The sequence below is a fragment of the Cynocephalus volans genome, chromosome 13 (genome assembly GCF_027409185.1).
Source record: "Cynocephalus volans isolate mCynVol1 chromosome 13, mCynVol1.pri, whole genome shotgun sequence".
Classification (NCBI taxonomy): Eukaryota; Metazoa; Chordata; class Mammalia; order Dermoptera; family Cynocephalidae; genus Cynocephalus; species Cynocephalus volans.
This window is the reverse complement of record NC_084472.1, coordinates 27,636,938-27,662,898: the sequence shown is the minus strand read 5'-3', so window position 1 is coordinate 27,662,898 and position 25,961 is coordinate 27,636,938. Positions and strand designations below refer to the sequence as shown.

The 25,961-nt window shown below is 36.1% G+C and overlaps 1 protein-coding gene across 1 annotated transcript in view; it reads right to left on the bottom strand.

The window, feature by feature from the left end:
* Positions 1-15,933, bottom strand: part of DSG3 (desmoglein 3) — a 37,264-nt gene extending 21,331 nt beyond the window's left edge. The window contains exons 1-9 of the mRNA XM_063076828.1: positions 15,822-15,933; positions 7,570-7,605; positions 6,776-6,907; positions 5,790-5,945; positions 5,198-5,342; positions 4,400-4,566; positions 3,326-3,454; positions 2,873-3,058; positions 104-375 (exon numbers count right to left, since the gene is read on the bottom strand). Of these exons, the coding sequence (XP_062932898.1) occupies positions 104-375; positions 2,873-3,058; positions 3,326-3,454; positions 4,400-4,566; positions 5,198-5,342; positions 5,790-5,945; positions 6,776-6,907; positions 7,570-7,605; positions 15,822-15,869 (1,271 nt within the window). The 5' untranslated portion in view covers positions 15,870-15,933. The remainder of the gene's footprint in view (positions 1-103; positions 376-2,872; positions 3,059-3,325; positions 3,455-4,399; positions 4,567-5,197; positions 5,343-5,789; positions 5,946-6,775; positions 6,908-7,569; positions 7,606-15,821) is intronic.
* Positions 15,934-25,961: the final 10,028 nt, after the last annotated feature.

Genomic DNA, 25,961 nt, shown 5'->3' with positions numbered 1-25,961 from the left:
TTTCTGTCAACTTTGTATCTCTATTCTTGGTACATCCTATTTGTAATAGATTATAGATTAAAACTACACCAAAAAATAATAAAATGTCATAAAACAGTCTTACTTGACATAAGAGGCAGCTTTGCCAGTGTCTTCATCAATGGCTTGATATGTTCCCACGATGTAATCAACCAATTTTTTACTACTTATGCCTTTTTGCACAGTAAATGTCTTGGAAGTGGGACGGAATGTAAATCCTTCTTTTACATTTGTTACCTCAATTGTGACTTTGCTTGGCTGAACTTGATATTGAGAGATTACTGATCGGTGAAATTCAGCTTTGTTTTTGACAGCAATACTAAATTGCACACTTTGTAGTTGTTCATAATCTAGAGCCTAGAGTAAAAATAAAAATAGAAGGAAGGAAGTGTCACAAAAGTACGATCCGGCAAACCTAGCAGAGAAAAAGAGAATTTTATGCAAGATGCTATGAATCGGTCCTTTTATTTCTATATGGCAAAATAGTTTCAGAGATTATTGTAATGTTGAGCTAGAGAAAGCTTTAAAATTCTTGACTAATGAGACCTCATTTTGGTAACTAATATTTACAAATCAGGGTACCTCTTTTTTAGACTAGCAAAATATTATAGTCTCTTTAGCCGTGAAGTGTAGTGGATAGAATCCCAAATTTGGTATAGTAACATCGTTTGATTCTTGGTTCTACTACTTAATAGCTATGTGACTCGGGGCACAATATTCAATTTCTCTATCCTCAATTTTTCACTTCTGAAAAAAAACAATACCTTATCAGGTTGTGATAAGGACTGAACAAATTATGGCCCACAATACATTCCTATAAGTTGTAGCTATGGTCATCCAAGAAATATTCATTGGGTTAATGTGCAGTGATGCCTTTCCTGACTTTTAAAGTGCCTAGGTGACAAAGGCAAATTATCTTAATGACCTTGGTTGGCAAAGAGACCTTTGCAAAGCAGTGAGTGGGTGGGTTACAAACTCTTCGTAGAACCATTTTCAGATGGTCTTGCATTAAAACTGCTTGTTTGACCTTCTTATTGAGGTGGCCCAAATCAAGGCCTGAGGAATTCCAGGATAGATTTTTTTTTTTCATTTACTTTTTTTTTTTTTTTGAGGATGATAAGAAAATGCTCATTTTGGTTACATTTGCGTATTACTAAAAATAATGAAGGTATGAGATCTGGATTTGAGTTTTAACTTTGTAATGACTAGCTCTGTGTGCTCAAGCATTTCCCAGTGGAATGGAAGAGAAAGATGTATAAACAGGTAATTATAATACAAAGGGTAAGATACAAAAGAAATTATAGTGTCTATGTGTGAAAGTGAGGAGATACTTCTACTTGGGAGAGTTAGGCAAGGCTTCAGGAGATGTTTTCATCTGAGTTGAGTGTTGAAGGATGTTGAGGAGTTTTCCAGACATAGGTGCAAGCACTTGTGAATGCCCAGAGGTGCAAGAGATCATAGGAAGTGGGCTGGCTGCAGTTGAAGGAAGAAGGGTCTTGCCTACAATTGCAAGGAGAATGAACTGCATTGCAAATGCCAGCAGGTGGTTAACAACCTTGGCTGAATATTAAAGTCACCCAAGGAGACTTTAAGACCTGCTGCTGCCTGGACTTCTCAACAAGCCAATTGAACCAATAGTTCCTACATCCTCACTGCCTAGGAAAAATTGCAGGTGACTTGAGTGGGTAATCAGGGTTGAGGGCCACTTTCTCTGCCAGTAGAGAGCCAGGAAAGGCTTTAAAGAGAACACTAAATGATCCAAATTGTTTCTAAAATAACGTGGTGTTGGGCTGGTGACAGTGAGGAAAACAAAGGTGAGTAGAGACAAGAGGTAGGGACATCTCTAAGGAGGTACTGCGATCATCTAGGAGAGAAGAGGCAAAGCTGGGCTAGAGGACAAGCAGTAAGGACATGGAGGAAGGTCTGACTTTAAAGACAATTTCCTGAGCAGAATTTGATGGATGGCTGTATGTTGTGAGGAAGTGGCACGACTCATGAGTAAGGCCAGGTTTCTAGTTTGAGAGACTGAATGACACCAGTGTGTGAGACAGGCAGTATCTCATTTCCAGGCATCGCTGGGAGTTTATAACAAAACCCTTGCCAGCGGGGATGGCCATAATGCCGGCTGTGAAAAGTAGAGTAACAAGGAACTACTTGCACAGCTTCCAGCAGTCCCCTTGTTAAGGGAATGCTACGGGTCTGTCACTCCACTGGACTCATGGAATTAAAGAAAGAAGCTCCCATGAAGTCCAAAGTCCTATGCTACAGAATGTCTGCAGAGAGTGGCTATTTCTTCTAGACTATACCATATTTGGGCAGTAATGTCTGCACATTTTTCCAGATGGGGAGTCCCTCCCAGCCAAGCACATTAAATGGATGCTTTACTCAATTACTTATTTTTTATCTTGTAGATTTTATTCATATGTTCCCATTTTCCTGGAGAAGTTGCAATTTTATCTCTATTGAGAGTAGCTAATCTGTTTAAAACATACTGACAAATTCATAGCCACAATTCCCTGTAACTTCAATTTAATTGTAGACAGTGAATGAGATTTACTCAACAAACGTGTTTTGCTTTCTTGTGCTTAAAGCACGTACACCCATAAATACACGTATATTAGTGTATTTGTGTTTACTATAGAAGGTATGATAGTTTAGATGGAAATAAACTAACATGTCGTTAGGTAATGGGGCTGTGTGGTATTTTAAAAAATTCTATCTACTTTTATGTGCTTTGTAAGTTTTCTATAATGAGTTGATATTATCATTAATAAGTGCATAAAGTTTATTTGTAGAAATGATAGTTTTTGTTAATATAGAATATTTTTACCAATGAAGGGAAATCATGTCTTACCTTAACCACCTTCAGAATGCCTTCATTAGTTCTGGGATCGGTTTGTATTTCAAACCAATTCCCTTCATTGCCAGAGGTGAAGAAATACACAGCAAGCCAATTATCTGTGTATTCTTCGTCCCAGTCTATTACTTGAAATCGAAGTAACTCAGAACTTAAAGTATTTTCCTCAATTCGTGCTGAATACTAAAAAGGAGAAAAGCAGAATTTAAGCCTTAATGCCAGGTTTTACCTAAAGAGATTATAGTTATTCTAAATGGTTTTAATCATTACTTCTCAAGTTATGTATTGCCTACTTGCTGGTTACTGAATTCTTATATTTAAAAAAAAGCTTATTTTTTAAGAAAAGTGCAAAAAACCTAAATAAAAGTCAACAAGCAGGCAAATACTGAATTAGGATAGCAAAGTACTAAATGTGTGTAAAAATGATTCTTCAACGAGAAATGGGTGTACCTGAGAGTCCTTAAGCATTGGGAAGTTATCATTGACGTCTTTCACTCTAATGCTACATTCACATTGAGTTGATAGTCCTTCTCCGTCTTTGTCTGCACCGCTCACAACCAGACGATAGCTGCTAACTTGCTAAATTTGGAGAAAAAGATAAAATAATTAATCTCTAAGAATATGAATGGCAAGTAAGGATAAGGAAATGAAGATATGCAAATCCGTGGTTCACTGGCTGGAAGGACTACAGGCACTGTTCGCTGTCCTTCCAGGGGACGTTTGTGGGGCTCTGGATGGCTGGGTGGAAGTCTTCAAGGGGCTGTAATGGATTTTCTCTCTTGTAAGCTGCTGCTGCTTTTTTATCTTGAGGTTGGCCGGTATAGGGATCTGAAGCCTTGACCTTGGTGTTATTAACACTGTGCTCTAACCAACTGAGCTAACCAGCCAGCCCTTTCTGAGCTTCTCATGGCAAGGCAGTCTACTTAGAGCAAAAGTGGGCAATGAGTGTGGTGGGATAATGAGCTCACTATGGAGCTTCCTTGTTAGTCTATTGGGAAAACCATTTGTGCAAAAGTTACAAGGAGTCTGACAGGGTTGCCTGTGGTGACAGAGACAGATGGTGGTGGTGACAGGTGATGGGGAGAAGAGAGGAAGGGGGTTCTCTGTGTCATGGAAGCAGAGGTAAAATTTAAAAAAGTTTACAGAAAAGGTGTGACATCAAAGAAGGCTTTATTCCAGATAGAAATTTCTCCCCGCATTTAAGAAATTTCCTTTTCCTCCATCATGTGAGAAATTAGTCATAGCTGAGTACTTGTCCTCATATGCCAATGCTGTCTTTTACTTTCCCACTTTAACTGCCACTGGTATGTTTAGGGTACAATTGCTTGTTTAATTCCTGGTACATATCCCACCCCACCAGAACCACACTCGAGAATGCAAGCAGTTTCCCTAGATTTGCCCAGCTGAATACTGAGAACTTCATTTCCCTTCTCCTTGTATGCTCAGGTGAAATGGAGCCTCTTCTCTTGGCTTTCTTTTAATCAAACCCTATATTATTGAATGCTCCCAAATGCCTTGCCTTACCTCTCGGTCAAGAGCATTGGTCAAAGTATGGACTTCCCCAGTGTTTCTGCTTATGAGGAACATGGGTGTGCCTGCAGGTTCCTGAGAGACAATTTTGAAGGCAATTTTAGAATTCAAATGGTTTGGTTCATCTGCATCTGTGGCATTTAGTTTCATCACCAGTGAGTCTAGAAATACAGGAAAATGTTCATTAAAGAATATGTAAAGATTGACATTAAGTTCACATTAAATATTCAACACAATTTTACATGAATCCTTACTTTTTATTATCTTAAAACCATGTGTATGCTCAAAAAAATTACATGTCACTTGTGATTCTTTCTGTCTCTCTCAACCAGGTACAGCTGTGCTGCTTTTCTTTAAAATCCTCCAGTTCTCCATAAGCCTTGGCTTTGTTGAAGTTGAAGGTATTTTCTGTTTTTACTTTTTCCCTTGATGGATAGCCTTGTAATTTTCTGCCTTTCCCAAATTATCCAAGTAATATGAATATGTCTCTGTCCCTTGTAACCTAAAATAGTCCAGCTGATGCATCCAGGCTTCCTAAGGCTTTAGCTTTGTCCTGATACTCATGTAAATTATCTATAGAGAATAAGACACTATTGACTTGATAGCCTAGAAATACAATAGTAGTGGATAATTAGCTCAACTGCAACTTTTATGAAGAAAGACCCAATTTAAATAAATCATTTTGCAAAACTACTGATGAAATGAAGAGAAAAAATCAGTTTATAAGAATGGTATACTGTAGTGATACTTATATTTAAAAATCGGAAGTGGTAGGTATTGTAAAAGACTTACTTGAAGCACTATTTTCTTCAATTTCACCCATGAATACGCTTTGTGAAAATACTGGAGCATTATCATTAACATCTAAAATTTTGACAGTTAGTATAAGCGGTTTTTCTACATCTTGTCCTAGGCTATTTAGAGCCCGACATGTGATCTAGAAACAGAGGAAAAATGTTAATTATTATTCTACAAATTTAGTTTGCACACCATTAAAACTTGTAGAAATACGGCCTCTGTGGCAAGTATGGAACTTTTGCACAAAAAAGAAAAATATCTTTCCAAAGGGTAGACAAAGTGGAAAAAGGGGCCCACTCTGGGCAGAGCAATTGGACGAGTTGCCCCTCCCTCCAGGCTGCTGCTGTCTCATGGCAGGCTGAAGCTCTCGGCAAGCTGCCTGCTGGGTTTCGACCCTCATGCATCACCAGGTGTATTCCTTCAGGTGCACAAACTGCTAAGTTGAGGCTGGTTGTGGAGGGACTAATGTTATTTGGGTTGATTCCTGTGTTGATCTCACTTCTAAATTCACCAGTAGGAGTGTCACTTTCGCAAGCCATGGTGTACAAGGGGAAGGGGGGGGCCTATGTTGGGGACATAAACTTACCAGGAAGCTTGGGGTTTCCTCACGATCAACTATGGCGGTTATGTTAATATCTCCAGTGTTTGGGTCAACAACAAATATTCCAAAAGGGGGCCGATCAATTCCAACCCCAGAAATTCGGTAGGTAATTTTCTGGGTTGCTTGGAAATCTGATGTAATCTGCAGCCAAAAATACCCAAAATGTTAAGGTGAACTTCACTTGGGCCTCTTCCTCCCTGCCTACTGCCCCCTTCCATAATCCAAAGTCATTTGATTCCCTCTTTCAGACACTGTGCTGTTTACTTTATGCCTTGATAAATACTAAGAATATAAAATAAAGACAAATTGCTTGGACTGATATGTGTTAATTATTTTGGCTTTAGAATATTTACTCACATTGTGGCCACCCTGGTGATGTTAAAATGTTGAAAGAAAGTCAAGGGCACTTAAAATTGACAAGGCTACTTCTGAATGCTCTTTCCTTATGTGACAACATTAAAAAAATTTCTATTTTAATTAGGGGGAAATGGAGAGGAAAAGGGGAAGAGATCATATAGTAGGTGTTAAGCTTTTTTAATAGGGAAAACTTCAAATGTGTATAAAATTAGAATAGTGTAATGAACCTGAAACATCTCATCACCCGGCTTCAACAATTATCAATATGTGGCCAATCCAATGCTTATTCCCAACCATTTTTTCAACTGTCTTATCCAAATATATTTTTTCTATTTGTTTGCATAATCTGCATCCAAATAAGGCTTATATATTAAAATCGGCCCATATGTCTCTAAATTCCTTTTTATAACTCCAGAGTTTTTATAGTTCCTCCATCTCTCTCTTATGATGATGATTATTGTACTGTTTTTGTTGACGATACCAGTTCATTTGTTCTGTGGACTCCCTCCCCTCCCACAGTCTGCATTTTGCTAATTGGAACTTCCACATTATTTTAATTTACAGCTTATACATTTATTTTTAAAAATTAAACTGCTCCTGTCTACATGACTTACCTTGGCAATTGGGTTTCTTTTTGAGTTGTCTTCTCTTTCTCTGCAGGGTTTTGCAAATTTCACCCATTCACGTTTATACCTTCTTTTGGCTTGTTGCACTGCTGTCCCATCTTCTTTGTGTTGTCCTTTTGTCTTACATAAAAAGGGATTCCATTTATTATGCACATTGTTGGCAATTTTTACTTTGAATATTGATCATACACACCTAGGTTGAGGAACCTCTTATGTTTCAAGATATCTAAGACTTAGATATCTAATTTGCTCTACCTGACACTTTGTCAAGCCAGGAAGAAATGTTAAATAACTAGAAAAATTACAAAACTACATGATTTTTAATATTAGTATTTATGAGGGTACTTCAAAAAATTCATGAAAAAATAGAATTAAAAAATAATGTGAAAAAAAGAGATAACACGAATCTTTCCATGAATTTTTTGAAATACCCTTGTGGTGACAAAGCTATATGATTTCTTATATTAGCATTTAATCACATCTTATATCATATTTTATATTTCCTTTATATATTCTGTAATATCTGAGTGTTCTCGGCACAAAGGATTTCACCTGCTGATTTATTTACGAAGAAAGAATGCATGAGATAAATTATAATAATGACATTTATAAATGACTGGTTTTTAAATATTGTCAGGTTAGTTACTAGAGTTTTAATTTTATATATTTTCACCATTAAATAATCAAATAATTTTAAACATTACAAATTTATGTTTTTCTAAACTCAATTTTAATTTTTTAAACTAAACTATTTAATTACAAAGAACTTTTTCATACTTTACCTCTATCTGCAATTCTCCATGAACCAATACCACCACCTGTAGACATTTAAATAAAGTCAAATTAGATGTGAATTCTTCAAATAGGTAATTACATAATGCTAATAAATCCTGATTATTTTATCTGTTGTTCATATTGTGGCTTGCTTGTATTTCAAAAGAAGTAGGTTTGGAGAAGCAATATTCATAGGGTAAATTTCTACCGGGAAAAGGAATATTGCTGTCCATGTAAACAAGTTCTTCTAGTTCTTTAATCTGACTACGGAATTCTAATGATCCAAAGAAGAACTTATTAGACTTTGCAAAACTATGCCTAATAGCTGGTTGTAGCAACCTGACACTTCTTATCTGGCTATTCTATAAACAGTTCCCAGAAGCTGTGGAAGTCATTGCTTTGGGAAACAATGGTGAGCATCATTGTGATTACTCAAAAAGTGGCCCTAGGGGATTATTAAAAAGCCATCACCTACCCAACTGATTTGTAGGAAGACAATCCTGTATTAGTTAGCTGCAATTATAGGTCATGTTAGCTGTACAAGAGTGGACAGAATGGAATGGAACTAGTTTGGTTTAGATAATGAAAAATAAAAGATGGAAGTATGCTATTTAAATCACAAATACTATTTGCTGTAGGACATGGGTCTGTGAATCCCTGCCTCATTATTCAATTCAAGTACTGAACTTAATTTTCATACTGGTATGAAAAAATTAAATGAGGGTAAAATGAAGTCAGGCTGGCTAGAGTCTTAACTTTTTCAAGACTATGTGGGACCTTCAAGAGCTGTGTCATTTTCCATCTTGATTTTTTACCTGGAATGCGATCCTCTTTTCCTTCCACCAACTTAAATATTACTCATCCTTTACAATCTGTTCATGTTCCAACAACTCCATGAAACTCTCTTTACCGATGTCTCTTTTTCTGAGTTTGTACAACACATACTCTGTACCATGTAATTTAGTCCATGATTATTTACCACGATTTAACATTTCTTACTGTTTTATGTGCATTAAAGAATTTCTGTGCTAAGTCAGGAGAATTTGAATAGGTAAACTGTTAAAATCAGTGCTTTTATATTATTTTTTTTCTTGCAACCTTTACAATACCTGTCCCTCACCAGGTGTTTAACAATGATTTACTGATCCTCTGATTATAGATCTAAAGAGAATCTATAGGAAAATGATTGTGGAAAATAAATCAGAAGAAAAAAATTAGAGAAACAATAATAGCTAATGTTTATAATGTGGTTTCTGTATCAGCTGGTATTCATAGAGCTTTATGCTTGTTATCTCATTTAATATTTATAGCAGCAACTGAAGGAGATTCTATTATTATAATTCCTATTTTATGGATGAAGAAGTGGAGACATGAGAGACTGGATACCTTGCCCCAGTGAATAGCCCTGGTAGAGCCAAGATTTGAGCCTCAGCAGCCCGACTCCAGAATGTGCATGTCACCACTAGCTTTTAACCAAAGTTGACACAAATAAATAGGAAAACAAACAAACAAAAACAGCAACAACACACAAACACCAGTGATAGGAAGAAAGTTACATGACAGTCAATTTAGATTTCTATCTGACTGAAGGCTGTGGTTGCTTTTGAAACAACATGCATTCATTACATTGTTTATTCCCTAAGGTTATAATGAACAAACAAATCCAAGTCTGGACCAAAGGAGTAAATAACATCAGGCATAGAATGTCAGGACCCTTCCATTCTAAACATTTGTGCTGAATCTTATGATGTCAGAGAGCCTGTGTTTAAATTGTCATGAAAAAGAACCATCGCCTATGGTTATACCATGTCTCAAAGTGACTTCACTATGTTACTTGCCTTTATTGAGCAATACCATAAGTTACTTGAGAGGAAAGACCAGGGCAGTGCAGTAAAGGTACAACTCCTTTCCCAGTTCACAAGAACGACTCAGCCACACGTGAGGGGAGGGATGGGTCAGGCATGATCCTCTTTACGGGAAAAGTGGAAAAAGTCATCCAGAAAATATGAATCATGTCTGTACTAGCCCAGAGAATGATTCTTCTAATAGACGTTAAGGCACAATTTCTATTTTCCTGGGAAGCAAAGGAAGAACAAACCCTAAACCATGGAGAAAGTCGTTTCTTGCTTGTTCAATCTTTTCATAGAATCAGAGCCCTTATAGACGATATTCAGTCTCAGTCTTTACTCTTCCCTACTTTTTCTTCTAAAGTCAGACCACCATGAATGTTCCCTAACTTTAGGAAACATTGTGAAAGTGTGATTTTTTGTGTGTATGCTTCTAGGAATATGGGGTAGTAGATAAGAAACATTTCTGAATATTGCAATGCTCTTTAGATATTTAGAAATATAATCACAGCCTTACATTATTTTTAAAACTATAGTTATTTTAATACTTATGTAATGGCTGCCTATTTTGATTAATTTGCTAATATAATTATTTTGAATATTCTTTAAACAATTTTATTTATTTATTTAAGGAGATAAGTAAAACACATATATTTATCATATAAAACATGTTTGAAAATATGTATACTTTGTAGAATGGCTAAATCAAGCTAATAAATATTTAAATAGTTTTCTGACTGTTTGAATCAACCTTTTAATCTTTTTTGATGGCCCGAGTTGGAAATACCAATGTGGAAAAAGTGTCCCTTATCTTGAAAATTTTTGTACTTTTCTTTCTTCTTGTTTTCTGGTTATTTTAAAATTATTATTATTTTTGTTGTTGTTATGTAAAGGATGTGACTTTATTTTTTAATTTATTAAGAATATTCATGAGATACAAAGCTAATTGTCACCCCTCCTGCCGATGATGTGAGGGCCAGATTCATACTGGGGGCATACCTATTACCAGAAATTACTTTTGTACCCCTTGTTCCCACCCAGTTATCCCCCAGCCTCCCTCCCCCTCCACCCTCTGCTCCAACTCCATTTTGTAGCCCTAGGAATGTTCCCTCCCTCTGTAAGACCATGGCACTACTGTGGTCTTTCTTTCCTTCCTTATTTCTCTCTTAGCTCCCACATATGAGTGAGCACATGTGGTATTTATCCCTCTGTGCTTTGCTTGTTTCACTCAATGTAGGTTTCTCCAGGTTCATCCATGTTGTTGCAAATGGGAGTATTTCATTCTTTTTTATGGCAGAATAGTATTCCGTAGTGTGTATATACCACAGTTTCCTTATCCATCATCCATCGATGGACATTTAGGTTGGTCCCATGTCTTGGCTATTGTAAACAGAGCTGCGATGAACATGGGAGTGCAGGTATCTCTTCTACGTGATAATTTCCATTCCTCTGGGAATATACCCAGAAGAGGGATTCCTGGATCGTGTGGAAGATCTATGTGTAGTTGTTTGAGAAACCTCCATACTGTTTTCCATAGTGGTTGTACTAATTTACAGTCCCACCAACAGTGCAGTAGTGTTCCCTTCTCTCCACACCCTCGCCAGCATTTGTTATTCACCATCTTTTTGATTATAGCCAGTCTAACTGGAGTGAGGTGGTATCTCAATGTGATTTTAATTTGCATTTCCCTATTTTAAAAATTTTGATTATAATTTTTAATGCATTGATATAGCCTAAATGCCTTGGTATAAATAGGAATTATAAATATTTTATTAAAAGTAATCTGATTATTAAATTAAAAGAAAGCATGTGAAATCAAGTAATCTGACATCGAACTTCCCCTATTTGTTTTTTTTTTCCAGCTTGCCTTATTTGTTAATAAAAATGTACATAGTTGTATCATTAAGGGTACTTTTACTGAATATAATAGATACAAAATAATTATAACTTGAGGATATGGGTGGTTAGATTTTTAAAAACCATTCGTAATAACACCTGCTATTTTACTTAATTTAGCCAAGATTTTGTTAAACGTTACCTTAAACTCTCAAGTGGGAAGGGACAGACCATTAGACTGTGGATTGGACACAGACAGCTTGTCCCAGTGGGCACAGGCACAGCCACCCTTCTCGTCTTTAGAACGGGATGAGAGTGGGCCACACCCATTGGGCTCTGGGAAATTTGAAGAACGAATTAGGTAATTTAAACAAATCATTACGAATTTTAAACATGGTTTTGTATTTATTAATATTGGGAGGGAAAATGTCATAGAATATATAAAGGTTAGTGATACTGTTCTTATAATTGGTAAGTGTCAGATCACTGAGGTCATTCAATATATGTTTGAAGAATAAATTACATATATACAATTCAGAAAAAAATGAGTGATTTATCTTTCATTATATCCCATAGTTTTCTCTAGATATTGAATTTTGAACTTAAAAAAAGCCCCCAACATTGTAATAAACTTTGTATTTATCAAGGCAAATCCCTTAATGGAAGAAAAATAATATATGTCTAATTACTTGGGCATTATTATTTAATTTGGGACAATTTTCAATAATTGATTTTTAGAAAACAATATAGAGTTAAACCTTGTATTTTAATAGAAATGCTAAGAAATACAAATACCCTTGTATATTCTTAAATTTTCATTTCAAATGCTGTGTAGAATGCAGACAAGTGTAGTATATAAAGTTGGACACTGGATTCTGAATCCCTAAATTTAAATCCCAGTCCCAACTATGTACCAGCACATAACTTGGGAACATTACTTAATCTTTCTGTTTCCTCATCTGTAAAATAGGGATAATAATTTTACTTATCTTATAGATTTACTGTGAGGATTAAATTAATAAATAGGCATAAAAGGACATAGATGAGCCCTAGCCCACAGTAAGTTAATTTTATTGTACTAACACTTAATAAAAAAGTAGTCACTTCTGTCACCAAACTTTAAAAATAGGTATAAAAGAGCCACTTTGACTGATATAAAATGATCTTCTATTATTATTATTCACTGTCAAAGAACATAAAAACTTTCTCTTTCTTGGGCATCAGAATGAGAAAAGAAACAGTATTCCACTGTACAATTGTGTAGTTTGCTCCTTGCACAAGTCTAGTGGGCATTGTTTCCACTGTAGTTTACATGAACGCATGTCCTGAAGTTGTGCAGTGAACAGCCTGGCCAGCCGGACAGGGCCCTGCAGGAAAAATGTGTGTTAGACAGATTCAATCATTCATTGTATGATTATGGTTAGTAACCAATTGTCTATATAATTTTCTTGTGATGAACTTCTCAAAGCAAGCCCTCACCTTAGGCTATCATATTGACTCTTAACTGGAAAGGAAGAGCCAAAGGCTAAGAGATTTATGGGAAATCTTATGGGTACTGAGTGTTTCAGCTTCAGATGAAAACCGGTTTTAGGTATTAAGCAAGTGGGAATGCTAATTGGTAGAAGTAATTACATCTTTCCTAACTTCTGCCTAAGTCAGGCAGGGCTGGGCAGAATCACTTGGCAAGGTTATCCTCATTTTAGAATGTTAATTTTTGGAAAGGTTCGCTAGGAAATTTACTTTTCTATACTTATTAGCACTGGAAACTGGATCAATCAAGAGAAAAAAGGATAACTCAAAGATTTTCCTTTTGTTCAAAATTTGGGCCATTTAGCCTAAATTAGCCTTCACAACTGTTTTTGCTGTGCTCTTTAGCTCAAGAAAAATGTAGGTTCTTATTAGCTAGATTTAACCATTTTGCAATGTATATATGTACTTTAAGACGTCATGTTGTACATGAAAGATCTGTCAATTAAAAAAAAACTAGTGTTGGTGGTTATTTAAGATAGGAGGGCACAATATTAAGAAGTTATCAAGGATCATTGTTACTACCAAAATATTGCAAATGATAAAATTTAGAGTCTTACAAAGCACTTTATATTTCTCAAGGCACTTTTTTTTTCACACACGTTGCTGCTTTATTCTCACTATGGCCATTTTAATTAGGCGGAGGGTGGGGTATGACTATTTCTATTTGACAATTGAGAAAGCGAGTCCTGGAGTGAGTCAGTGGTACAACTATGGACACAAACCCATGACTTTGCCATTGTGTCTCACCTCTCTAGGCAGGCCTTGTACGGTCATTGGGTGATGGAATTATTTCAAAACCTCCAAACACGTTTTCCAACTTTCAGACCCCACCCTTCAACAACAAAAGATGTGCATTCCCACTTGACAATGCTTTTAAAAACATTGCTTTCCCTGAATAACCACACTATTTCAAATAGTGGCACCCCATTTCTAAAGGGATTACACGAGCCTTCACAGAACGCACTTTGCAATCTGACCCTCACCTGCCTTTCCAACTCATGTCGAGAGTCTCCAACGCAAACTATCATTTCGATCAAACTGGTGTATCATTTGCCCCTAAGGAAATGCCATGACTGTGCCCGCTGGTGCTTATGCTGGTCTGATATCCTCCTTTGGCCCATCCATTCTTAATAAAAAGCAGCTCAAATCTCACAAAATCCACGAAGGCTGTTTGCCTCCTTTACTCCTGACTGACACTGCCTTCCACTAATAGCATTAATAGTAGACCAGCACTGTCCAACAGAAATACAGTAAGAACCACAAATGGGAGCCACACATATAATTTAAAATTTTCCATTAGTAACATTAAAAAAGTTGAAAAAAGTTGAAATTAATTTTAACAATATATTTAATTTAATCTAACATATCCAAAATACTATCATTTCAACATGTGCTTAACATAAAACTTAATGACATATTTTCTTTCTTTTGTTAATACTTAGATTTCAAAATATGTATATTTTACACTTAGCACATCTCAATTTGGCCAGTCACATTTCAAGTGGTAATAGCCATATGTGGCTAGTGGCTACCACATTGGACAGAAGAGGCCTAGACCAGTTAGTTTAACAATTATGTATAAAATTATATTGTTTAAATAGTTGTGTGTGTGTAAAATTTTCTTGAGTGGAGTGAAATGTCTGATATGTCACAGTTTCCTTCATAACTAGCATTACAGGGGCTGTGTGGGGGGTTTTATAGTTTAGAGATGCTTCATCCAACCACTCATCTATTTATTTTTCAAACAGTTGGGTGTCCACTGTAAGACAGATATTATAGTAGGTAGTAAGGATACAGAGATGAAAAAATAGCCCTCAGCATAAGAATCCTACAGTCACTTTAAAATCAGAGGGATAATTGAGACTGGCCTATAAGTCAAAGCAGGGAAAAGAGCTCCCCAAAGCTTGCTGTGGTCCAATTCTATGTCCTCATGCAACACTATTCCGATACCACTTGCTGTGCATCCCCTGGTCTTCCAAGCTTGGCTATTGGCTTGGACATAGGGGTTTTCAGTCTACCTGCAGTTTAGCCTAGAAATTTTCCATCTGGAAAGATCAGAAAGTCATACAGCTATCACATTTCGCTTTACAAAATTTTTATTTCAAATAAATTCATTAAATAACCAAAACAGTTAGTTACATTATCATAACAGAAATATAATCTTAGGACCGGATGGTACTCATTTTCTGTTTGAACATTGTCTTGAGACAGAAGGCTAGGAGATTCTAGCTCACAAGGAAGCCTAATCTAACATTAGACAGCTTTAATTTTTATCTTCATGTAACTGGTAATATTGAGACATAGTTTTTGTTCACTATAACAACAAAGTTAAAGAATAAACTAGTCAGTAACATCCAGGCCGGTGCTTTGCTCTTCAGATTCGACTTCTCTTTTAAGTAATACTGTATAAAACTTTCCCAATCAACAGAAGTATCACTCTCCTGAAAAAATGGCTTATAAAATACTGTATGTCTTTTTTCCCCCCAATACTGGATATATATATATTTTTCTTCACATAATGGCTAAAGATGAATACTGTTTTCTTAATAATCCTCCCAACTTCTCCAAAGTCATACACTGCTTTGATTTAATTCAACAGTCTTTGACTATTTTAAAAACATGTCAGGTATCAAGACCAGGCACGTAGAGATCTTAGCCGTTTGCTTAAGAGACATGTAATCTTGGAAAATAGAAGTGGCTCTCTTTTATGCATTTTTAGTGTTAGAAAAATGAATAAAAGCATAACTTTGAAGAAAATAAAGACGATGTGAAAAACACAATCTGGGATTAGGGTTACTAAATTAGCTAACTAAAGAAATGCTAAATGGTTACTTTAGAATTTATTTCTTTCTGATTTATTTTTCTATGTAAAATACAACATTAAAAAAAAAAGGAGGAAATTGGTAATCTTTACCATCTCATTTTTCAATGTTTATTTCCATTCTACCCTTTGAATTTATAATAGGGATTTAGCAATCAAATATAATATTCAGTAACAAGGAAGAAAACAGGGAAAGTTTGTGATTATTAGAAAATACAGGACTTACCATTAAAATGGCCAGAGCCCCTGTGGTTCTGGGAAAGAGCCAAGTCATTGTGTCTGATTTCCCTGGTGAACAAATCCAGGAGAGCCGCTGCTTCTGTCCCCTCAGCGGCTTGTGTATGATGTCTAAGAAAAGCCGTTCAGCAGCGTCTCTTTCCGCAGGAGTCTACAGATGGCCTGTTATGTGTTTCCTCCCCACCCTAAACCAAGGATTGGTCTCACCAGAAACGCTTGCATCACTTTTGCTCCCAGGTAGAAACTTAGACACGCCTCAGTTCCCAAAGCAATGAAATCCTTTGTTGGAAGCTGAAAGAAAAGTTCACAAGCTAAAGACAAAGTTTAATGGGAAGGTACCAGATGAATAATAAATTAATCATGATGTAGAAGTGCAAAAGCTAGCCCTGACCACACTGAAAAAGAATCTAGTTGTCTTCCTGTGGTTATAATTGAAACTGAAAAGCAAAGCAAAACATACAAAATCCCCCAAAATCTAACTTGTGGAAGAGCGTTTATTTTCAGCCTGAGTATGCGTGTGTAGATCCAACATTAAGCAAAATGTGGTTAAGCAATAATATATTTTATCAAAAGTGACTACAAATACAAAAAAGGAAAACACCCCACCCAGCAACTATTAGTGCAGGTTTGGAATAAATATAACTAGAATTAAAACTGGTGTAAACAGTTATGTAGTGCCTTGGATATTTGAAATACATAAATTATCATTGCAAAATCAGATCTTTGATCATACTCAGATGACATCTTTCCTATTGTATTTCTTTTTATTTATAACTTTTTTTAAAAAGAAGAGTAGATTGCTTAGTAAGGTAGGCTATGATTGTGCTCTTTTAGTTACTCAAGATGTTTCCCCCAGAACAGTCAGCCTGCTTGCTGCTGCATACTAATACAAGCCTAAATATTTGCACTCTAACCCAGGTTATAAGATGGAGGGAAACCAACACCACTGTCGTCAGTTTGCTTATAAGATTAGAGTTAAAAACACTTTTTAAAGTTCCAGAATATTCAAAAAAAGGTTTGTATAGGAGCAATTTTATTTCTACAAGTATTTATGCATCAAGTTCTAAGGTTTTTAGTTTCAGAAAACCCATTTAATCACAGGATATTGCAAGCAGAAAGGACTGTGTAGTCTAGGAGTTGGGAAAAACACCTTGTAGGCAAAATTTATTTTTGTTTCTTTTCTTTTTTTTTTCCTTAATTTTATTTTGTCGATATACAATGTGGTTGATTATTGTGGCCCATTACCGAAACCCTCCCTCCTCCATCTCCCCCCTCCCTCCCAACAATGTCCTTTCTGTTTGCTTGTCGTATCAACTTCAAGGAATTATAGTTGTTATGTCTCCCCCCCACCCCCGGTTTGTGTGTGTGTGTGTGTGTGTGTGTGTGTGTGTGTGTGTGTGTGTGTGTGTGTGTGTGAATTTATTTATTTATTTTTAGCTCCCACCAATAAGTGAGAACATGTGGTATTTCTCTTTCTGTGCCTGACTTGTTTCACTTAATATAATTCTCTCAAGGTCCATCCATGTTGTTGCAAATGGCAGTATTTCATTCGTTTTTATAGCTGAGTAGTATTCCATTGTGTAGATATACCACATTTTCCATATCCACTCATCCGATGATGGACATTTGGGCTGGTTCCAACTCTTGGCTATTGTAAAGAGTGCTGCGATGAACATTGGGGAACAGGTATACCTTCGACTTGATGATTTCCATTCCTCTGGGTATATTCCCAACAGTGGGATAGCTGGGTCGTATGGTAGATCTATCTGCAATTGTTTGAGGAACCTCCATACCATTTTCCATAGAGGCTGCACCATTTTGCAGTCCCACCAACAATGTATGAGAGTTCCTTTTTCTCTGCAACCTCGCCAGCATTTATCGTTCAGAGTCTTTTGGATTTTAGCCATCCTAACTGGGGTGAGATGGTATCTCAGTGTGGTTTTGATTTGCATTTCCCGGATGCTGAGTGATGTTGAGCATTTTTTCATAAGTCTGTTGGCCATTTGTATATCTTCCTTAGAGAAATGCCTACTTAGCTCTTTTGTCCATTTTTTAATTGGGTTGCTTGTTTTTTTTCTTGTAAAGTTGTTTGAGTTCCTTGTATATTCTGGATATTAATCCTTTGTCAGATGTATATTTTGCAAATATTTTCTCCCACTCTGTTGGTTGTCTTTTAACTCTGTTAATTGTTTCTTTTGCTGTGCAGAAGATCTTTAGTTTGATATAATCCCATTTGTTTATTTTTCCTTTGGTTGCCCGTGCTTTGGGGGTTGTATTCATAAAGTCTGTGTCCAGTCCTATTTCCTGAAGTGTTTCTCCTATGTTTTCTTTAAGAAGTTTTATTGTTTCAGGGTGTATATTTAATTCTTTAATCCATTTTGAGTTGACTTTAGTGTATGGTGAAAGGTGTGGGTCTAGTTTCATTCTCCTGCATATTCATATCCAGTTCTCCCAGCACCATTTGCTAAAGAGGCAGTCTCTTCCCCAGTGAATAGGCTTGGTGCCTTTGTCAAAGATAAGTTGTGGTAAAATATACATAATGTAAAATGTACCATATTAACAGTTTCTAAGTGCATAGTTTAGTGGCATTAACTACATTCACATTGTTGTGCGATCAGCTATTACCACAATCCATCTCCAGAAAAGCCTTTTACTTATAAAAGTTTTTGTGAATAAAGTTTTATTGAAACACAGCCATGTCCATTTGTTTATGCAATGTGAATGGCTGCCTTTGTGCTCCAGTGACAGAGTTGAGCAGAGCTGAGTAGTTGGGCAGAGGCTGTATGGCTACAAAGCCAAAAATATCTTATTCTTAACAGAAAAACTTTTTCTTGATCCCCGATGAAAATACCTTAAATCATATTTGTAACAAATCTGATGGGTGTTGATTCTGACAGAGAAATAATTAGTGAACCTTAAAACTCTGCTTTCACTTGGAAGAAAAATTTCAGAAGATCAGATTTGATGTTAGTTGTAGAGTTCCCTCTCAATTCCAGAAATCATATTTTACGCACTTTTTGATTAGAATTAGAAAGTGAACTACTACTGAATTCTTCCCAACATGGAAAGACCGAGACATAAAACAAAGTCTTTTCTGAATTAGGAAGCTGTTTCTCTGAGACTATACTAGTTAGCAAATGCTAGTGGGTAGAAGCTAGGATGAGCATTATTGAATTTATTAGTGATTTGCATGTGGAATTCAGTGCCCAAAATGTTGGTTACCTTTCCAAATATAGTGTCTGAATTTGCTTAAACGTGGTGAGAGTTTGGGGTTTATATGCACATATACGAGGGTACTTAAAAAGTTTGTGGAAAGATAAAATTAAAAGATAATACAAATCTTTCCACGAACTTTTTGAAGTACCCTCATATTGGTTCTTTTTTCTTATAGCATCATGAAAAGAAATACATGAACATTGGCAAAGTCTAGAAGGAACCACTGTAATATACTACAGCTTATTTTTTGAATTAGGAAACTATAGATGTATTTTATTTTGCTTTATGACACCTTTATATATTATCTGATTTTTGTTTTGTAATGAGAATGCATTGATTTTATAATTAAAAAAGAAAGCTATTTAAAAAATTATGTGAGGAAAGTAAGCCTTTACGAATAACACTCTAAACTTTGGGGCAGAGAAGAAGAGAAAAACTAAATAAACTTCCAATTTTTTCCTTTCTCTTTTTGTGCCTGGCTTATTTCACTTAACATAATTTTCTCCAAGCTCATCCATGTTGCTGAGAATGGGAGAATTTCGTTCTTTTTTATGGCTGAGTAGTATGTAGTGTGTATATATCACATTTTCCTTGTTCAATCATCCATCTATGGATGCTTAAGGTTGGTTCCATGGGAGTGCAGGTATCCCTTCATCATGATGATTTCCATTCCTTGGGTATATACCTATAAGTGGGATTGCTGGATCATATAGTAGATCTTTCTGTAGTTGTTCAAGAAACCTCCATACCATCTTCCATAGTGGCTGCACTAATTTACAGTCCCATCAGCAGTGTAGTCCCCTCTCTCCACATCCTCGCCAGCATTTGTTATTCCCTGTCTTTTTGATAATAGCCAGTCTATCTTGGGTGAGATGATATCTCAGTGTGGTTTTAATTTGCATTTCCCTGATGATTAGTGATGTCGAACATTGTTTTTAGTGCCTGTTGGCCATTTGTATGTCTTCCTTTGAAAAATGTCTATTCAGCTCTTTTACCAATTTTTAAAATTGTATTCTTTGTTTTTTACTATGAACTCATTTGAATTCCTCATATATTCTGGATATTAATCCCCCTTGGGATGTACAGTTTGCAAATATTTTCTCCCACTCTGTAGGTTGTCTTTTCACTCTGTTAAGCCAACACTTTTCTTTCTTTGGAACACTGAGAACGTCAGCAAGTAATAAAGCACCCTGGAGTGGGGCCACACTTACATGGTGGTAGGAAGATGATCTGGAGTTTATTCCTGCGGGGGCAAGGGGGTCATTTGCACAGTGCCCTCCAAACTAAGCAGTGCTTTCACTTGCTGTTTCATTTATGTTTAGATAAAGGAAAAGAGGAAGATTTTCCAGGCGTTTCTGGTGAATAGTTATGTTGTTATTCTCTGGATGATGGTTCTGGAAACCTAAGCCTAACTTGAAACTGGCTCTTCCTTAAGAGACTGAAATAAAAATAATAATTATAACCATAATAATCATAATCATTAAAAGAGAGCTTCATTACACGGCATATTGTGCTTCAATTAATGCGTCATACTTAAAATATGAGTTGGATAGGAGGCTTAAAAAGCCAAAGAAACCATTTCTTTCTTTGCTGGAAACTGAACCATGTTATACTGTGGCATGAAGAGCAAAGTAATAAGAACGAATATTTATTGAAATGGGCAGTGTCTTCAGAGGTTTCCATGATGTTTCTAATGCTCATTGTCTACAGCAATTTTATTGTCAGTCAAGTAGAGAATGTTAAGTAAACTCTGCCTTCACGGGCAAGCCTTCACTGGCTTTTGTTTGTTTTGACTGGAAACGTGTATGTAACATATCTTACATGTCAGACATCACTGTTTCTTGATATTTAATTGCTTTCAAATGTCTATAAATTCATGAATTGCGATATTAGCTTTATTAATCATCCATTAACAAAATTATACACACATCTTGAAACGGTATGCAAAAGTAGGGAGCCATTATTCAAGATAATGGAAATCATATACCTCTGCCATTAGCATCATTACCTGAAGGCATCCAGAAACGTCAGAAAATGTAATAATTGTGCATTTGTAAACAACAGTCTGTACCTTAATAATTAGTAAATAGACTGTTGGTCCATTTTACTTTTAGGTGATGTGTAACATGGCTCACCATGCTTCTGTGATTCCTGGAATGATTTCTTTGAAAAGTTTTGCACAATTTTTATCATATACTGATTCCAGCCCAGACTTCAGTAGGGTAAATGTAGGTAAATGTACCATTTAAAAATTTTTACTTAATGCTGTGGACCAGGATCAACCTCTTTTTGCTCTGATTTGATCTGATTCTATAACTGATTATTTGTGGGAGTATTTTTGTAACATAATAAAACGTGCGAATGAGGAATATTCCAAATGAAACTTAACGCTCACTTCAACAAAGTGTTTCATTTAGAGAAAACTTTTCTTTAGTTCTTTTTTATTGGAGGTAAAACAGACAAGCTTGGATCTACTTACAAAATGTATTTTGAATCGATTTAGTTCCCTCCTTCTCTGAGCTTCCTCAGTAGCCAAATTCCTAACATCTCTCTCATAGCCCAGGTCATAGTCTTATAACTGAGTTCTTGGTTCTTTCTTGCCTCTCCTCCAGTTCACGCCTCATTCAGTAGCCTGAGTACTATTTTTTAAAAGATCATGGCTTCCAGTGTACTTGGAACAGAATTGAAACTGCCTGTCATGGCTTATAGGGAACTGACTGATCCAGTCTACATTTTCCTCTTACCACATCACACATTCCCTCCCTCTCACAGGCACCTTCTTTTGTCCTTCTAAAACTCTAAGCTCTTTGTGCCTCAGGTCTTTGCTCAGTCCCCACCCCCCACACCTCTTCTTTTCATTCATTAAGTGGTAGCTAGTAAGACCTTCTCAGAGAGGTCTTTACTATGGACACTTGGGCACCCTCATCCCCATTATTATTATTTTTTTCATCATTCATTCCAATGGTTTCCTGTGTAGTACTGAGTACACATGGCGTAATTTAGTTCTCAGTTGGATTGCTTATATTGCCTTTCTGCCCCACTCGACCGTGAGCAAATGGAGTTCCATTTACTAGAATGGAAATGTCTGTTCCATTTACTAGAATATTCTCAGGACTTTACAGAGTGAATAAATAAAAATATCTTAAAAATAATCTGTGTAAGTGTATCTGTTGGATCATATAGTTCTAATCTTTAATAGGTTGTTATCCAAAATGCTGTCAATTTACATTCCAATTGATAACATGAGAGAACGCCTGTCCCTCCTCTCTGTTCCCCTTCCTCTCACAAAAATTGTTATTTTTAAAAGTATTTTTAAGTATTGTGGTAGCCATGACCTCTGTTTTTCTAGTAATCAAATTGTACCAGTATTATTATTGGTAATTCCTGAGGAGGAATTGTTTTTATTGTTTTAATTTAAATCTCAACCCAGCACTCTACGCATGGGCAGAAATAACACGTGGAATGCTCCAGTAGCTTCTCAAACCACGTGCCAGGAGATGTGGCTGCCACTGGAAATGCTGCGTCATGTGAAGCAGCATCTGGGTCCCCTGCTATGTCACAGATGCCACTCTGTAGAAGGATGAAGTCTGAAAACAGCATGGAACATTACGAAAAATGATCTCTGGGGATTTCAGGGATGACTGCAGTTGAGAACCACTGGTTCTGGCGCGGTGAAGAAGGGGGATGCTTCTTAAAGCGAGCAGCCCATCCCTCTTTATTTTTCAGAGCATTTTTTCTGCCAAGGATTCATGTATCGCTGGCTTTTTACCTAGTGAGGCATGGTATGCTGATACTTCTCTGATTAATAAGTTCAAAACCTGTAAAACTTGCCCAACTTATTGTACTCTGTGTTTTACTATTGATGTCCTAACGAGGAATGACAAAACCTCTTGAAAAGATTAATGAGAGAGAACAGAAATCTCAAGTGTATTTTGTTGCTGCCAGTTTTTCAGGGGGCAGAATAACACTTTCAGCTCACGTGGATCTGTTTTGTATTCACCTATTTCTTAGGAAAGCACTGGACTTTCAGTTTAAACAGACGAACGTGTTTTTTTCTGTAGCTCTGAACATGTCTCATTGACCTTCCTTTGAATAAACACCACAATTCTACTCACTGGCATTAAGAAGTGGGTTAGAATCCATTACACACTTGAATTGTCAATAAGTCTGTCTTATAGCAAAATGTTGTTTAGCCTATACATTTTTTTTCTATATTATTTCACATTAACTTTTTTGGAACATCATTTCAATATATTTCCCTGAAACTTCTTCAGATCCCTCGGGGCCCGTTTAGTCTGAACTCTAAATGTGTTTCTCAAGGCACAATCTTGTATCAAAAGCAACATGAATTTATGTTCTTTGATCCAAGGTTGGCACAGTTGCAGCATATTGGCTCTTTTTCTGGAAGATACACCAAAAGAGAGAGTAAAGGTAGAGAAAACTCCACCTCTATTCTGCCTCATTAGCACAGCACACCCATGAGTCAGTTTAGGCTTTACTGTTGAGATGTTAGATACAAGGTCAGTTTTAAGGATGTTTGTGCACGTTGCTCAACTTGTGCAACATGGTGACAACGTCAACCTTCAGTTCTACAGTATGAAGTCAGGATTGACAGATTCTTAAGACACCCTTGTATTCTTTTAGACTTTGAAGTGATGAAATTTATGCTAAATTAAGTTGGTCAGCCTCCATTTGAAGGAAGTGCTTTGAGCTTATGAAATTTTATCTGTGGTTACTAAATTTCACTATACCAAAGCTCCCCAACATTCAATTGCTCTATTAAGACTTTCCTTTTATTTTTATGTTTTGGCCACATTTGCATGCAACACTTTTCTTAGAAACTTTAAGGTGATTTTTACTGAATAAATGTAAAAATCAGTAACTTTTCTTTTTTCCTAGTAGTAAGGATCTCGAAAGTGAACTGAGAAAAAGAATCTGTTCACAATCTTAGTTAAAAATTGTAAAATATTTGGAAGTAACTTTCTTCAGGATGCACAAAAGAATATTAATGAAGGTCATAAAACAAGATCAAAGAGAATAGACATTATTATATTCCTGGATAGAAAGAATTACTATTATTAAAAAATCAATATCTCAAAAAATGCAATTCTCAGTCTTGACCCATATTCTAAGTGGACGTTGAAGGTGGGAGAGGATAAAAAAATTTGAAAGTCTAGATGAAAGGACAAACATCCCTAAGAGCTAATAAAAGAATAATCAAGAAGGGTATTGAAGGATCTTGCCTAACCAGATATCAAAATTTACTATAATGATACTATGATCCAAAAAGCAATTGTTAGATGTAACTGTTGTTTCTGGACTCACGTTTCTATGTGGGGGATTCAGCGACGGTAAGGCTGATGTTGTTCCCCATCTCTCCTTTGCTCCTGTTTGTGGGTGGAGGGAGGAACCAGCCCAAATGTCCATCATCAGATGAGTGGATACGGAAAATGTGGTACATCTACAGAATGGAATACTACTCAGCTATAAAAAAGAAAGAAATACTGCCATCTGTAACGACATGGATGGACCTAGAGAGAATTATATTAAGTGAAACAAGTCAGGCACAGAAAGAGAAATATCACATGTTCTCACGTATTTGTGGGAGCTAAAAATAAATAAATAAATACACATATATACACACACACACACAAAAACCCTGGGGGGGGGGCGGGGGGGAGGAATAAAAAAAAAAAAAAGAAATCATCTATTTGGTGAGCTTAGGAGGAGGAATTAAACTTGCTTGGTTCAGCTCCCTGTCTCCTCCTTCTGCCCATGACTCCTCACCTAGGGTTTTCTCTCTTTCGGAGCCAGCCTGTTGACAAGATGCATCTTGTGCTTATTCTAGCTCTCGGCTCCCAGGGGCAGACTTCATTTATTTGGTAGTGGTAGAGAGAGTTGTCTGTGATGGGGTAAGCAAGTTTAATTCAGAGATGAGCATTAGCATCATGATTGTCTTCTCAACCACATCATCCACATCTATTATGTTACTATTGATGACACTTTTTTTTTGTCTGTTTCCTATACCTTATTTCTCAACTGCTTCCAATATAAGGAGGTGAAAAAGTTGGTACCTAATGCTCTAACAAATATGGTATTGTTCTAGGAATAGATTAATAGAATACAGAAAATAGAATATTCTGCAGATAATAAAAAGCTAATTAGAGATATACAAGTTGACTTAGAGGTACTTTTATGTGATACTTTTCAGTGAGAACACTCAATGTAGAAGAGTGTATATAATATTGTTAGGTGTGTGTATCTATATGTAGGTGTATATTATATATGACTGTAAGTGATTATTTTAACATAGAGAAAAATATGAAGGATAAATACTAGGCTGTTAGAATGGGTTTCTATGAAAGAGAACACTACTACTATGTGTTTAGGGGAGGGAGAGGTAATTAAGCTGAAAAGGAAATGGAAAAGAAAAGTTTTCACTAAAAACTTTCAGTAGTATGCACCATAACATCACATTTATTCATCTAGGTCAAGTTAAATATATATGCACAAAAAATTAAAATTAAAAATAATATTTTGGTTAATTACACATTAATATTTGTCCTTTCAAAGCATTGACTCTTGAGAAAAAAGGGATTTATTATTTGGTATTTAAAACCATTTAGAGAAAGATGGACTTGGACAAAAACATGAAGAGGTATACATAATCATTACTTAAGGTCTTTCTCTAGTAACAGAAATAACATAAAAATACCGAGCTATTAAATCCCTTTGGGCCATATGTTTCACTCTAAATGAGAACAATGTGGAGAGTGATGTCATCGAGATGGCAGAATGGATGATCCTTGGCTTTACTCCCCCAACCCCTACAACTGATTCATTTACAACTATTAAAATGCAAAAACAGCCATCCTGACATCGCTGGAGCTTGGGGGAAGAGGACAGACCTGTG